General features: G+C 27.1%; 4 protein-coding genes across 6 annotated transcripts; 2 read left to right on the forward strand and 2 right to left on the reverse strand.

Annotated features, from left to right (window-relative positions):
• The first annotated feature begins 458 nt into the window (after positions 1–458).
• On the forward strand, positions 459–3841 carry LOC129616480 (kynurenine formamidase). Its single transcript, XM_055532132.1, has 4 exons — positions 459–627; positions 685–786; positions 2746–2959; positions 3158–3841. Exons 1-4 carry the CDS (start codon positions 459–461, stop codon positions 3615–3617), a joined length of 945 nt encoding a protein of 314 aa, XP_055388107.1. The 3' UTR covers positions 3618–3841.
• Positions 3842–4459: 618 nt separating this feature from the next.
• LOC129615466 (death domain-associated protein 6) lies at positions 4460–8134 on the reverse strand. Of its 3 annotated transcripts, none has more exons than XM_055530693.1 (6): positions 8059–8134; positions 7901–7975; positions 5919–7454; positions 5616–5844; positions 5339–5519; positions 4460–5278 (listed from the first exon to the last, which is right to left on the reverse strand). In XM_055530693.1, exons 2-6 carry the CDS (start codon positions 7949–7951, stop codon positions 4603–4605), a joined length of 2673 nt encoding a protein of 890 aa, XP_055386668.1. In that variant the 5' UTR covers positions 7952–7975; positions 8059–8134; the 3' UTR covers positions 4460–4602. The 3 variants fall into 3 exon arrangements, with proteins under 3 accessions (XP_055386668.1, XP_055386678.1, XP_055386686.1); XM_055530703.1 differs by having other exon boundaries at positions 8043–8109; XM_055530711.1 differs by lacking the exons at positions 7901–7975; positions 8059–8134 and adding an exon at positions 7625–7713.
• A 1102-nt stretch (positions 8135–9236) lies between these two features.
• LOC129614798 (PHD finger-like domain-containing protein 5A) lies at positions 9237–10002 on the forward strand. Its single transcript, XM_055529677.1, has 4 exons — positions 9237–9415; positions 9473–9663; positions 9726–9811; positions 9868–10002. Exons 1-4 carry the CDS (start codon positions 9364–9366, stop codon positions 9872–9874), a joined length of 336 nt encoding a protein of 111 aa, XP_055385652.1. The 5' UTR covers positions 9237–9363; the 3' UTR covers positions 9875–10002.
• Positions 10003–10041: 39 nt separating this feature from the next.
• LOC129614789 (cullin-1) lies at positions 10042–13039 on the reverse strand. Its single transcript, XM_055529665.1, has 4 exons — positions 12646–13039; positions 11651–12395; positions 10996–11563; positions 10042–10938 (listed from the first exon to the last, which is right to left on the reverse strand). The coding sequence occupies exons 1-4, from the start codon at positions 12949–12951 to the stop codon at positions 10230–10232; spliced, it is 2328 nt and encodes a 775-aa protein (XP_055385640.1). The 5' UTR covers positions 12952–13039; the 3' UTR covers positions 10042–10229.
• Positions 13040–13676: the final 637 nt, after the last annotated feature.

The raw sequence follows: 13676 nt of genomic DNA on the forward strand, positions 1-13676 counted from the left end.
ATTGTTTTGAAAAAAATATTTCGTATCATTCTTACATTTTTATAAAAATTTTTATTTTCATCGCCATAACAATGGATTGTGATGCGCTGCTATACTCTCATATATTATAATCATATACACTCGCTCCTAACGCAATATTATTTTATTATATATAAATTTTATTATTTTATTCTTATTGTTTTTCTTTATTTAGTTATACCGTTTATAGAATTCTCTTCGTGATGCTTGACTTAAAATTTCTTAGCAAAACCAAACAACATTCAATTACAAGTAATTGATCAGTGAAGTTCTCTTGCATGCTATCTCGATTAATTTTAGAGTAAAGTTATAGTACATACATATTTAATACCAAATTACTTTAGATTTAAGAATGAAATGTGATTGTTGAAATACATACAATATATAAATATATATTTTTAATAAAATAGGGAAAGAAAATTAATAAAATATATAAAATCATGGCAGATTACTGGAACTCTATTAATACAAATTTAAGTGAAACAATTTCAAAAATTGAAACAAAAAATGTTGAGCATACTGAACGTTTGTTTTCTCCAAGTAAATGGTCCAAACGTTTTGAGAATAGTGATGATGTTATACAAAACCACATATCGATAATTACGAGAGGTTTGTTCGAAAAATAAAATGTAAAAAATATTAATGTTAATGTCATTATAATTACAGAAACTTACAATAACATCGAAAATTACATGTTCAGAGAAGGTATTCCATATGGAAGTAGTGATGGCGAAAAATTTGATATTTATTATAAGTATAGTGAACTTGGTACGTATAAAAAACCTTAATTTTATTAATCTGATATATTTTTTATATAAATAATTAAAATTCTTATCACTAAAAATTTTCAAATATATTACCACTATAAGTTTTAAAATATATACGTATATAGAGCCTGTTCATAAATAACGTAAAGATTTAGGGAAAGATATAATACTTCATAATATTTTTGCTTGGATATTTATAATATTGTAAATATTATGCAAATACAATTATTATTAATATCAATTGCTTCACGAAGATCTTTGAATAAAATGAAAAAACACGTTATACCTATGAAAGTTATACCAAAAAGTTATGGGTGTATCTGTCTATACCTATGTCAGTAGCTCTATACAGCATATTATTAATTTAAAACAATTGATACAAGGTACTAAAAGACAGATCAATCTCGAAGTAGGCGTATTCAAATAGAATTTTTTAACAAAGTAAATTAATTTTACCAATACGATAAAATACGATTAACAGCGAAGTAGGGTAAACATATATGTACATACCTCCATGTCCGATAACATATGCGAGTGCTATGAAATAATGTATTTTAATTGTCAAATTACATCTGTCAAAGTAAGTAAGTTTTAGATTCGTTAATGAAATTACCGTTAAAGTCTTAACATATCTACATTTCTCATTAACATCGGAAATATGTAAATCGGACTTCTACTTTATAATTCCCAAATTAACACATAATAACATTAAATAACATGAATTAATAAGATAACATGAAGTATGAAATAAAATTTCGCGTATCGTGAATCGGGTGCATTTATTATAATATAACGTTCATGTTAATGTGTATACACATGAGGCATTACAGTTGTATTTTTCTGTTAAGTATAAAAATAATAAATTCAAAAATAGTGTGACTTCAGTTAGAAAAAATTAATGAACTTGAATTATTTCAAGTTCATATGCACATACATACATTTCAATACGAATGTACATATGTATGGACTTACGTATATATTTGCACCACTCTTTTATTTCGGTAATTTTTATATTTAGAAACACATAAAGCAATAGAATATGGATTTATTAAAATTGGCAAACCAAAAATATATATGTAAATAATATATTACTAATATTATTAAGTATGTATTTCCATTATTTCGTGTCTTTACAAAGTAATTTCCATAGTGTTGCTTATTTTCTAAATATACCTATTTATAAAATACATTTGAAATCAATCTTATTTTAACCACTTGCATGACAATTTGAACTTAACAAAGTATATGGTACATATTATATAAATTTTTAAGAGGAATGGTTCCGTGGTCTATAATTACATGCTACACATATGCATCTGTATGTACATACATTTACTTGTATGTATTTCTCGAATATCACAATTCAAAATCTAACGTCCTACTTTAATAATTCATTAATAAAATCCTATCCCAACCTATAATTTTTTTTACATAAGCGAAACAGCAACATTTGATTATAATAATTATAATTAATAATTCTAAAGAATAATGCTGCTCGCATAATGTATATACACAAGTACATTAACAAATTATAAACATGCGTTTTCTTTGGTCTAGTTTAAATTTAGCTGCGTCAAAAGTTACAATGGTTTTCTGTTAATTCTATTCGAATATTTTATTGCTTTTATTAATAAAAGCATCGATGCTTTTATTATATATTAATACATACATATAAATAGATTATGTGCGGTAATGTGATGGTCAAGAATATAATCTTTTTTCGTAGATAAATAGTGATCTTGATCTCAAAAGTATGCCTCAAAGGTATTAAAGTTTTTTGAGTTATGTAAGTAAAAAAAAAATTCTGCATCCGATCAATAACTCTACCAATTTTTTTGTTGATATTGGGAATGAAAAAAAATCAATTTTAATTATTTATTTTAAATTTCATAATTTTGTAATTTTTATAAATAAAATTTTTGAAATACGATACAGATTTATATACGAGTATAATTTACAGACAAACCAATTTTTGTATATATTCATGGAGGATATTGGCAAGCACTGAGTAAACAAAATTCCGGATATTGCGTGAAACCACTTGTTGAAAATGGATATCGAGTAATAATTGTAGATTATGATTTATGTCCTAATATATCATTAATGCAAATTGTTGAACAAATAAAAAGAGCTATTTATTACATTGTACAATATGCCAGTGATACTAATGCAAGGTAAGACGTTCTGGGTTCATAATATTATCAATATTGGATATTTTATATTAATATTTTCAATTTATCAATTTAAAATCTCAAAACTTTTTTATAATTATTTTATATATTTTCAAATGTTTAATTTAAAATGTTGAACAATACTGTCTTTTTAAGATGTGAAGCTTTAGCGAAATTTTTTTCAATTAATTTTCTTTTTAGTTCAATTACCTTGTGTGGCCATTCAGCTGGTGCTCATTTAATAGCAAAATCTTTACTTAGCATTTTTGCCACATCTGTACCGAATCTAGATTTAATAAAATCAATATTTTTAATCTCAGGCGTATACGATTTAACCAAATTGTATAAAACTGAAGCTGTTAATCCAAATAATATATTGAATTTGGACAAAAGAATTGCAAAAATTTTATCACCAAAATTCACAAATTTTCAAATTCTACGAGACTATTTTAATCACATGCAGTTTCACATACTAGCAGCGGAGAACGATAGCCCAGCTTTCATTGAACAAAGTGAAGATTTTTATCAGAGATTAAATAAATATGGTTATAATAGTTTTTTGAAAATTTTTGAAAATTATGATCACTTTGACATTGTTGAAGAGCTTCGGGATGAAGAATTTGAAATAACAAAATATATATTGCAAAATATATTAAAATAATCATCTTTTTTTTTGTTTTATTTATTTTTCTTATTTTTTTATTTCTTTTTTTTATTATTTTAGTGCTCACAACGTATTTCTAAATTTTTTTACCTTTAATTTTATTTTAAAATACATTTATATTCAAATTTTTTTTTACTTATTTACAACCCTTAGCATTAAAAATAGTATTAAATATTGTTAATACAATTTTATCAATTAATTTGTTTAAACTCACTTGATTAACTCAAACTGAAAAAAAATCCTTATTAAAACCTAATTGTAATGTTGAAATACACTTTAGCTAAATAAAAAGCTTAAAAAAGTTTAATGTTTTGATTTTTGAATTAATTGCTTAAAAGAAGAATTGTTAAAACTAAAAATGAAGATATTAGCAACTTAGAAATGAATTTTCAATAAAATTTAATCAAAATAAAATATTTTAGCATAGAAAAAATGTACTCTGAAATTGTTTAATGTTTGGCTTTTTTACTAAACAAGTACCATATTATAAATATTCTATCTAATGTGTAAAATAAAAATAAATTCCACGTATACAAATTATTTTAAATTCTTTTTTTTACAATTTTAATAATAAATGCTGCAAATTTGATATTACATAATATATTGAACCAAAAATTTAAATAATTATTTTAATAATAAAATTTAAAATTTGATAAAGTAAATTTCAAATCATTTTTTTTAGAGAATATGTAGACAAACTAATATTAAATTTAATTATTTAATTTGGCTAGATTTTGAATTATTAAAATAATTCTGATTTCCCTGTGATTTAAAAACATTAAGTTTAAATTAAATTGAATTGTAAATGTTTGAATGCAAGGGAAGGGTAAAAACAAAAAACTTAAAAAAATTCTTGACACCAGAGTTGAAAATTATTTTTTAAATTTGCAACATTTATTAACATTTAAAACGCTTAATGAAAAAATTAAAAGTAAATATAGTTCTAAAGAAATAAAAAAAATGAAATCATAAAAACAAAAAACTACGCATCATCATCTAACAAAATTATTTCATCAATTTCCTTATTTTTATCACTAATATTATTTTTACTAAAATTATTAAGATTTGATGTTGACGGCATAACTGATTTTGAATTAGAAGTTGACGATTTAGATAACGAAATATTAGTTTTTGATTTTTCGGATAAAGATGTAACATTTACTATTTTAAGGGAAGATGGATCCACTTTACATGAATTCGACGTTTTGCTGCTATTGTCTTTACTTACAACAGTTTTTGCAGAATTAATCTTTGAAATACTATTAGATTCAATATTTGTTTTGTTATTTTTAACTTCTTCAATGTTACTGTTACATTTTTTATTATCATTACATTCTTTATTGCCAACGCAATTTTTTAAAAGTTCTTCGTTATTTGATTCCCCTTTTTTACTATGAACAATATTTTTATCATTTTCGACAATACCTTGACTTTTACTGGAATACGTGGTATAACTACAACTGGGTGTATTGCGTATTTTATCATTAACCTCTGCAGCTTGTTTCCCGAAATTATTATCTTTTGAAGAATCTATCTGCGTTTTATTTATTTCATTATTATCTTCATGCTCTGATGAGTCAACATTATTTTCAGATTTACGGGTTTGTTCTTTGGCTTTTAATTTTTCTGATTGTAAAGTGTCTTGTTCACGGGCATATCTAAAAATTAAAAAAATCATTTTTATTGATTTGAAAATAAATGATAAAGAAATAACTTGCTTTTGTATTAAAGCATTTATTTTTCCATAATGCTTTTTGTTTTCAGTTAATTTTGCGTTTAAATCGGAATCTTCTAAAGCAGGATCTTTAATTTTTTCCGTGTAATGTGAAAGGGTTTCATATAAATCAGTCTTTCGGCGATTTTGTAGTAGTTTACCTACTTTAACGAATGCGTCTTGGGCTGCAAAAAACAATTAGAATTGAATTTATGAAATAAGTAGATTAAAATATTATATTCAATACAAGTACATCCTGTAAATGAGTACATCGTATTTACCTATTCTTTTCAGTTCTTCAGAAGTTAAGTTAAGATTGTAAGTTTTATTACAGTGCTGTAATATTGTTAAGATATCATGAAAATCCGGGAACATTTTTGTTTTGTTGACAAACGTTTCAATGGCTTTATTAATTTTAGGGTATGATGTGTGATTAAAAACTATAGGTTTTCTAACAGTTCTTTGAGCATGTTTACTTTCACCAGTAAGATCACAAATTTTTTCATAAATCTAAAAATTAATTAATTTTACAAAGTTATGGTACTCATATATTTAAATGAGTATAAAGATATCTAATAATTTACCTCGCAAGCACGTTTTTTAAATTTCTCTACTTTTAAGTATGATGAATATTCGCTATCCCAATCAACTTCTTCTTCTTCCATTTTTGATATCATATGTTTAAGTTTCCTAAGACCTTTATTCAATCTTCTTACCTTCTCGTCAACTTCATCATTGCCAGTAGAAGTTTGACCGTCATTGCTAACTACAATTACTTTACTATTTTTCCTAGATTTTAACTCCTCGATTATTGTCTTTAGTTTAATATAAACTAAACTGGGTGTTTCTAAAATTTCGTTCGTTATATTTTCAACGGTTTTTTTAAATGATTTAGATGTTATGAAGTCCGGATGAATTGAGTGATAATATTTTAAAAGCTTTTTTTCTATCAAAATCTCCATATCGCTAGATTTTTCTGATTTCCTACATGCTTCTATTAATTTTTCAAAAGCTGGTATTATTTCGTTTGTTTGTTTCTTTTCAAAACTTTCTTCACCGCCACTCATATTTCCATTTGGAATAGGCGAATCAGAAGAAACTCTCAGGTTTTCTTCGGTCTTTTCTGAAGTTTTATTTTCGCTACGAGAGTCTTCTAAACGAGATGATCCTAATATCTTTGCTTTTTCTGTCAAACTTTCTGTAATATTTCCTGTTTTAGGTGTACTAGCACGTCGATTAGAATCTTTTAAAGATGGTGAAGGTGTGGTGGGTGAGCTTTGCGATTGTGGCGATGTTGCGTTTGAAGAAATAGATGGTGAAGGACTTGGACCACTACTGGCAATTGAATTTGAACGGGATTTATTTACCTTTTGTGGATGGTTGAGTTTGCGTTTACTACTCTCATCATCGTCATCATCATCATCTATTGTAATAGTGTTCGATAATTGACTCCATTTTGGACTAACAGTACTTGAAATCATTGTAGGTTTTATTCGCTTGTAGCTATTAGTTTTTTGAACTTGATTAGGGACAGTTATACCAAGAGGATCCACGGAATTTTCAAGCTTTCGTTTTAGTATTGAATTAGAATTACTAATTCCTATATTCAAATGTTGATTCAATGCTAAAGATGCCAATTTAGTGCTGAAATTTTCACGAGTTACTACTTCGTTGTTATTGTTGCGACTATTTTCATAATTCAACTTTTCCTTTGATATTAAATTCGATACATTCATTGAAGGTTTTCTGCTAGTTGGAACTGAATTTAAAGCTGAAGAAGTATTTTTTGAAGAAGCAGTTCTTTGAAGATTAGGAGAACTTCTTGGAGAATTTTTGGGTGATAAATTTGAAGGAAATTTTTTCGTAGTTTGGTCACTACTCGTTACAGGTTTTAAATTTTGCATTTTGTTAAGTGGTATTATAGAAACCGAATTTGTATTTTTGTTTGGAGGAAACTGATTCAAAGTTGAAAGTTTAGTTTTTCCATGTTGATTTGCAATATTAATATTGGCTTTTGAAATGGCTCGCGCATTTTGCACTACTGAAGGAGCCACTTGACTACTGATTCTGGATACTGGCTTCGGATCCGTTGCTTTTGATAAATGACGATTTGACTGATCCTAAAAAAGAAAAATCCATGTCATAAAAAAAATAAAATTTATTCATTTTTGTTATTTAAATCCATTTGGCTTGTCACTTGTGTTGACAGAAAATGTTAAAAAAAAAAACGCGCGCGGTATTACATATATAGATTATTAGAAATTTTTAGGAATTTTTGGTCAATAATTACTTTAATTATTATAAGTTTAAAAATTTTATTTGACTTCATAATAAAATAATTGTTTCTTTCAGCTTGTTCCACAAAAAGCACAGAATGGCGTCTTAGCATTTAGTGTTGTATATTTTATTTAGCCCAAGACTTAAATGTATTTTATAGAAGGGGAAATTTTATATTGAATATTGAATACGGAGGAAAAAGGAAATTCTTTTCTAGATTTATTTATTGCAGGTATTGAAGGTAGAGAATTAGAAAATAACATAAATTATTTCTGGAGAAACTACTTACTTCTTCATCGTCAGAGTCCAAAACAATTACGGACGACTCGGATGAGTTCATGTTAACTTTGTTTGTAAATTCTTCCTATAAAATAAATGATTTAAATGATTATTTTTTAAATAATAGCTTCTTATGATTTATCTTGAGTTACACGATTTAATCATTACTTCACTCAAATGAAAATATATTTTTTCGGAATTTTCTCATTTGTAACTCCAATTTGTTTATGATATTTAAGAGATTTTCCAAATTTTCAACAATAAAAAAATTCTAGTACAAAAATTAGAACGTTAATTGTCATAAATGTCATATATGTTGGATAGCGTAAAACATGTCGCTCTTAGCGTAATATTTTACTATTATAATAATATTATAAATATATTAATGATTTTGACACCATTCTGTGACAAGTTGAAAAAATATTATTGTGAAGTCAAATAAAAATTTTAAACTTATAATTCAAGTAATTATTGGCCGAAAAATTCGTTTTTATATATAAAGAATCATACATAAAGAAAAATTTGGAGGAAATTGTTAATTGAAACCTTAAAAACCATCTTACAGATTTTTTAAATGGTTGACGGTTTTCATTAAGAACAATGGTTTTTATTTAACCAAATTATGAGCTTTGCGATAACCTCAACCGTTAATAACGATTTATCAAATTCAACAACCGTTTTTCGGCTTATATTTGTCATTGTAAAAATGTCTAATTTTTTAATTTTTTTTTAATTAGGCGTTATTTAAAGCGGGATTATTTAGTTTAGTTGAATTCTGGTTAACAAAATATTGCAATTTAACAAATCTGTATTTCCCTTTATGAAATAAAGAGTCAGAATAGAATTACTCACATGATCAGATGATCGCTGAGAATTACTGACTTAACAGATTTCATAAATTTAGACTTCTTTTAATTGCGGAAAAAGGACAAATTTAATGTGTTAACTTTGAACTTTTTTGAGTGTTCACAAGCACATGCTACATATAAATTTCTGTCCTAGAGATAGTATAATATTTTATAAAATATCAAAATGTACCCTGTACAGATTTAAATAAACTCAAACTAATCAGGACTTTATCAATTTTAATTTATTCAGATGTCTATGTGTTTTCCTCAAACCTTATATCTGAGTTTTAATTAAGAAGGAAAAACGCTCAATATATAATGTCTTCCGAATGAGGTCACATTTCTTAAAAATGGTTTTTATCAGCAATTATTCAGCGGACCTTATAAGGTGTTGGATTATATGTGCAGGAATACTGTTAAAAAAATTTGACATTCAAAAATTCCGTGTATATACATACACTATAGAAAATATACAATATACATTGACTTTTGCTGCCTTATGTCTTATTCTTGTTTCTCCTGTTTATTTTCCTAATACAAAACATAAAACAAACAATTTAAGTTAATATAAAACATTGATAAAAAATTTTTACACACATTTTATAGCTACGATTAAAAAATAAAAATGGCAAAACATCATCCAGATTTAATTTTTTGTAGAAAACAGCCCGGAGTTGGTAAGATTCAAAACAAAATGATTTTCTATTACAAATTTGTAATGCTTTAATTCTTAGCTATCGGACGCCTTTGTGAAAAGTGTGATGGAAAGTGTGTAATATGCGACTCATATGTTAGACCTTGCACCTTAGTTCGAATTTGTGACGAATGCAATTATGGATCATATCAAGGTAGATGTGTTATTTGTGGTGGTCCTGGTGTTTCTGATGCTTATTATTGCAAAGAATGTACAATACAAGAAAAAGATGTAAGTACCATGTGGTTATACATTTTCCCCATAGAATTAATTATTGGCATGTATAATTTCAGCGGGATGGTTGCCCGAAAATTGTTAATTTGGGAAGCTCTAAAACGGACTTATTTTATGAAAGAAAAAAATATGGTTTTAAGCAAAGGTAATTATGTATAATCAGAAATTGGGACTGGTATTTCTAAATATATTATTTTGTAGCTATTAACCATGTCTCATGGTTTCGGATAATTCAAGTTGGTTTTTCTTCTACATTTCTAATTTTGTACTCTGCGGCAAAAAAATGAGATCTTAAAATAATTTGTGAAAAAAATAAAAATTTAAGATAAAAATAAATTTATTTGAGATATTTTTTCTTTATTTAAATAAGATAACTTTTTATTTTGAGTTTCTATTTTTATTAGCAATTTCGAGATTTGATATTTTCGAGCTGATTTTGCCTTTTTGTATTCGTAAAATCAAGCATAATCAAATCAAAATATTTCTGATTTAAATTAAGACAATGAAAATTTAAATCCAATAGAAAAACAAATGAAAATAATTTTATAATCTATTTGTAGCTTTCACGCTAAATAACTGTATGTATCCTTTTGACCCTCCATTCGTTCAAGATATTCTTTTTCAATCAGTATATCAATGCATTTCTTGATGACAGGCACTTTTGGTTTGAATCTGCTGGATAATTGATTCAAAACTTCAGCAATCAATTGGGTATGATTTAGCATTTTTCGCATTTTCATGATTCTTACAATAGCTGCTTGAATAAGTAACTTTCTATCTTCTTCAATATGTTTATGAGTTTGTTCTTGTTCAACTTTGAGTTCTGTTTTCAAAGGAATATTAATATTGATACGTAACTTTTTATTTTTGTACCCAGTATATAATTCTAACATTGAATTATTCGATAAACTGTTTTCATCATCAGGTGAAGTTAGTAATTTTGCTTTTAAAAGTATTTGCAGCACTTGTATTAAATTTTCATTAGTAATTCCAGTATTGTCGATCAATTGTTGAACTGTCCATGCCACTTGATCATTAAATTGTAACAAAACAGCCATTTGAAAAGTGCTGGCTTGCAGAGTATAGCGATTTTTGAAGCAATTCGTTACTAACTCTCCTTTACACATATTGTAAAGCCAATTTAATTTACGTCCAGAATGTAGTGCACCATAAAACGTTGTAAAACGCTGAACACTTCGTTCTAGTTCTGATGGTAAGGAAAATGAAAACGATTGGTTAAATGGCCAAGATCCACTTGAAAGAACTTGTATACTAAAATCATACAATTTTTTATTAACAAAAAAAATCTTGAATATGAAAAATGTTTACCTGAAATCAATTTCCATTGGGGAGTTTGTTGATTTTAAGTGCTCCCGGAATTTTTCATTTAGATCTTTTGAAACACCTATGTCTTGGAACATACGTTGCAATTTTATTGTGTATTCATAACCACAAGCTTGTTTTAATTTAGATATCATTGATGCTTCAGCATCATCTGATGCAGAAGTATGATGAACCAAACGCTTAGCTAGCATTTTACTATAAAACTTTTGGAATACATCCTTATCTTCAATATACTTAAAAACTACCATAACTTGATTAAGAGTATCTTCAAGTTCGGCTTCTTCTGGATTTTTACTAGATTTTTTCAATAAGATGTCACAATATTTCGCTAAAAGTTCTGGGCTTTTACTAGCACTTTTACTTGCAATTGTAACACTATTTGTGTTTATGAATTTTCCACAGGCTTTATCAAGTGCTGCTACAAATCCTTTGTCATTATTAAATGCGGTGAGAACCAGTGCGTTGTACTTCTTATGAACTTCTAAAATTGTTTGAACATATATCTTAGGATCGCTGGCTTCAGCATCACCAAATTTCTCAATAGCTGCCGATCCTAAAAGAAATCATAATCAGAATTATTAAAAAGTTATACATTCTGTTTAATCGAATAAAGAGTTTGCATGTTTTTATTTTGACTGACCTTGTGCGTGAATATGTTCCTCCAATATTATTTTTAAATCACCTAACCCTTCAGAAATTCTTGACACAAGAGAGTACATCCTCCCTAAATCAGCATTTTTATCGGAGTTTAACAGTTGTTGGAATTCTGTTCTAAATACTTCCAAGTGTTTTTGAATCAATACACGTTCACATGTATTAGACAAACGATCTAGGGTACTTTCATGTAAATAGACTTGCACACGTTTTTGTTCTTCGTTTAAACGTTGCTCTACACGTTTCATATACTCTGTAACTGAATTTTCTCTTAAGAAATTTGCACTCTCTGTTGTATAAAAGCGTTCGGTATCTTCTAAGAATATCATTTCAAAACTTTCTTTGTATACTGATAAGTTTTGACCTTTTGCGTTTGGATCATCTTCGTTAAGACCCAATTCTACATAACAATTTATAACCCCAGATACTAAGCGTGAATTAATTGTCTCTCCATTCCGTTCTTTTTCTATTAAATTTAGCACAGCATTTGTAACCTGACGATTTAAATGTTTAAATAAATGTACACGCCAAGTAACTAAAGCCAGTTGATAAATTTCGTAAATATCTTTCCGTCCTTCCTCACATTCTCTTTTAACCCAATGACGGTTTAAGTAAGCGCAAACTCCATTTAAAACTTTGCTTGAAAATTGATACTCTTCCCATTGCTTTGTATAGAAAGTCAAAACCTCTTCATCTATTAGATCAACTCCATTTCGTAACAGCGAAATTAGCTGCAACGATGCAAAAAAAAATATAAAATTAATATTAGTCCATTTTTGCAAGTAATATTGAAATATTTTAACCTTGCAAAAATTTTCTTAGTTATACTAGTGCTTTTAATATAATTTCTCATGAACATAATGTAAGCCTTTGTGTCGTATACATTGTAATATGTATATAAAAAGTATGTTATGCAGAATACAAATTATGTACATATATGTATATTCATAAGAATTGAAAGTAGGTTGATTTTATACTTACATAGTTTTCCAAAAATTCCTTCAGTCTCTTATACAATTCTTGCCCTACAAGCTGAGCTCCTCCAATTGGAGCTGATGAATTACTTTTTTTAGGAAGTTTTTGGTTTACTGATGCACGATTACCCCCAGAAGGTTGATGTACACTTGTGCAATAATCGTATACATATGTGTAGAGTTCCATATACCGAGGACGCGCTATAACTTCTTTTTGATATATTTGTTGAATACCTTTTTCCAAATCAGTCCAAATTTCTTCTAAATTTATATGTTTTAACCCTGGTGACCCATAAGTGCTTTGTTTAGCCATTATTTTTTACTTGATACGAAACTACTTTTTATTTCTATTTTAAACCAAAAATTTTCCCTTTCTTCTCACTAAAAAAAAATATTTATCTTATCTTTTCTCAAATTGGTAACATTGATTTAATTTTCAGCTCCATCTTGTGGCCATTAAGGTAAATTAATGAAGTAATTTTTCAGAATAAAAAACTACGTTTACATATTAAAAATGAATATCTACTACAATGAAAAATATTTATTCAATACATAATTGCAATAAATTCGTTAACATTATAAAATAGCGTACTTCAAGCGTACTTGACATGGTGCCAGCTTCACATAAGTCAAACAAAAAATTTGCTTAGTTGACTTAAAATGTAATAACTAAACGTCGTTTTCAAGTTTCCAAGCTGACAACGCTGACGTAGTAAAAACACAGCTTGAGTTTCGAGATGATGCGGCATATAAATGAAGTAACTTTCCCATCCCATCTGTCTTGCGTTTAAAAATGCAGTAACTACGGTGTCAGTCGAATCAAAATAAATCTAAGCGGCAATTTTTAGCAAATTTTCTTGACTGTCCACCGTATTGACTTGATTTGTCAAATAAGTAGTGGTACCATTTTTTAAATTTTTAAAAATTGTCAATGTTGCTCCGAAATTTCAAATTTCCTATCCTATCTTTCTGTATTCTTTGCCTTTCTCAAAACAATCAAGTTTTTATCGACAAATACATACCCAGTTTCTTAATGCG

The sequence above is a fragment of the Condylostylus longicornis genome, unplaced genomic scaffold (genome assembly GCF_029603195.1).
Source record: "Condylostylus longicornis isolate FDR11 unplaced genomic scaffold, ASM2960319v2 ptg000005l, whole genome shotgun sequence".
Lineage (NCBI taxonomy): Eukaryota > Metazoa > Arthropoda > Insecta > Diptera > Dolichopodidae > Condylostylus > Condylostylus longicornis.

Coding starts and splice junctions, on each gene's coding strand:
- LOC129615466 (XM_055530693.1), bottom strand. CDS start 7,951: ATGAACTCATCCGAGTCGTCCGTAATTGTTTTGGACTCTGACGATGAA. Junction 5,520..5,615: donor TGAAGAACTGAAAAGAATAG/GTAAATACGATG, acceptor TGTTTTTTGCAG/CCCAAGACGCATTCGTTAAA. Junction 5,279..5,338: donor ATAAATGCTTTAATACAAAA/GCAAGTTATTTC, acceptor TTTAATTTTTAG/ATATGCCCGTGAACAAGACA.
- LOC129614789 (XM_055529665.1), bottom strand. CDS start 12,951: ATGGCTAAACAAAGCACTTATGGGTCACCAGGGTTAAAACATATAAAT. Junction 12,396..12,645: donor AGGAATTTTTGGAAAACTAT/GTAAGTATAAAA, acceptor GCATCGTTGCAG/CTAATTTCGCTGTTACGAAA. Junction 10,939..10,995: donor CCAATGGAAATTGATTTCAG/GTAAACATTTTT, acceptor GTATGATTTTAG/TATACAAGTTCTTTCAAGTG.
- LOC129616480 (XM_055532132.1), top strand. CDS start 459: ATGGCAGATTACTGGAACTCTATTAATACAAATTTAAGTGAAACAATT. Junction 628..684: donor CATATCGATAATTACGAGAG/GTTTGTTCGAAA, acceptor TTATAATTACAG/AAACTTACAATAACATCGAA. Junction 2,960..3,157: donor GCCAGTGATACTAATGCAAG/GTAAGACGTTCT, acceptor TTTTCTTTTTAG/TTCAATTACCTTGTGTGGCC.
- LOC129614798 (XM_055529677.1), top strand. CDS start 9,364: ATGGCAAAACATCATCCAGATTTAATTTTTTGTAGAAAACAGCCCGGA. Junction 9,416..9,472: donor TAGAAAACAGCCCGGAGTTG/GTAAGATTCAAA, acceptor TTTAATTCTTAG/CTATCGGACGCCTTTGTGAA. Junction 9,664..9,725: donor GTACAATACAAGAAAAAGAT/GTAAGTACCATG, acceptor GTATAATTTCAG/CGGGATGGTTGCCCGAAAAT.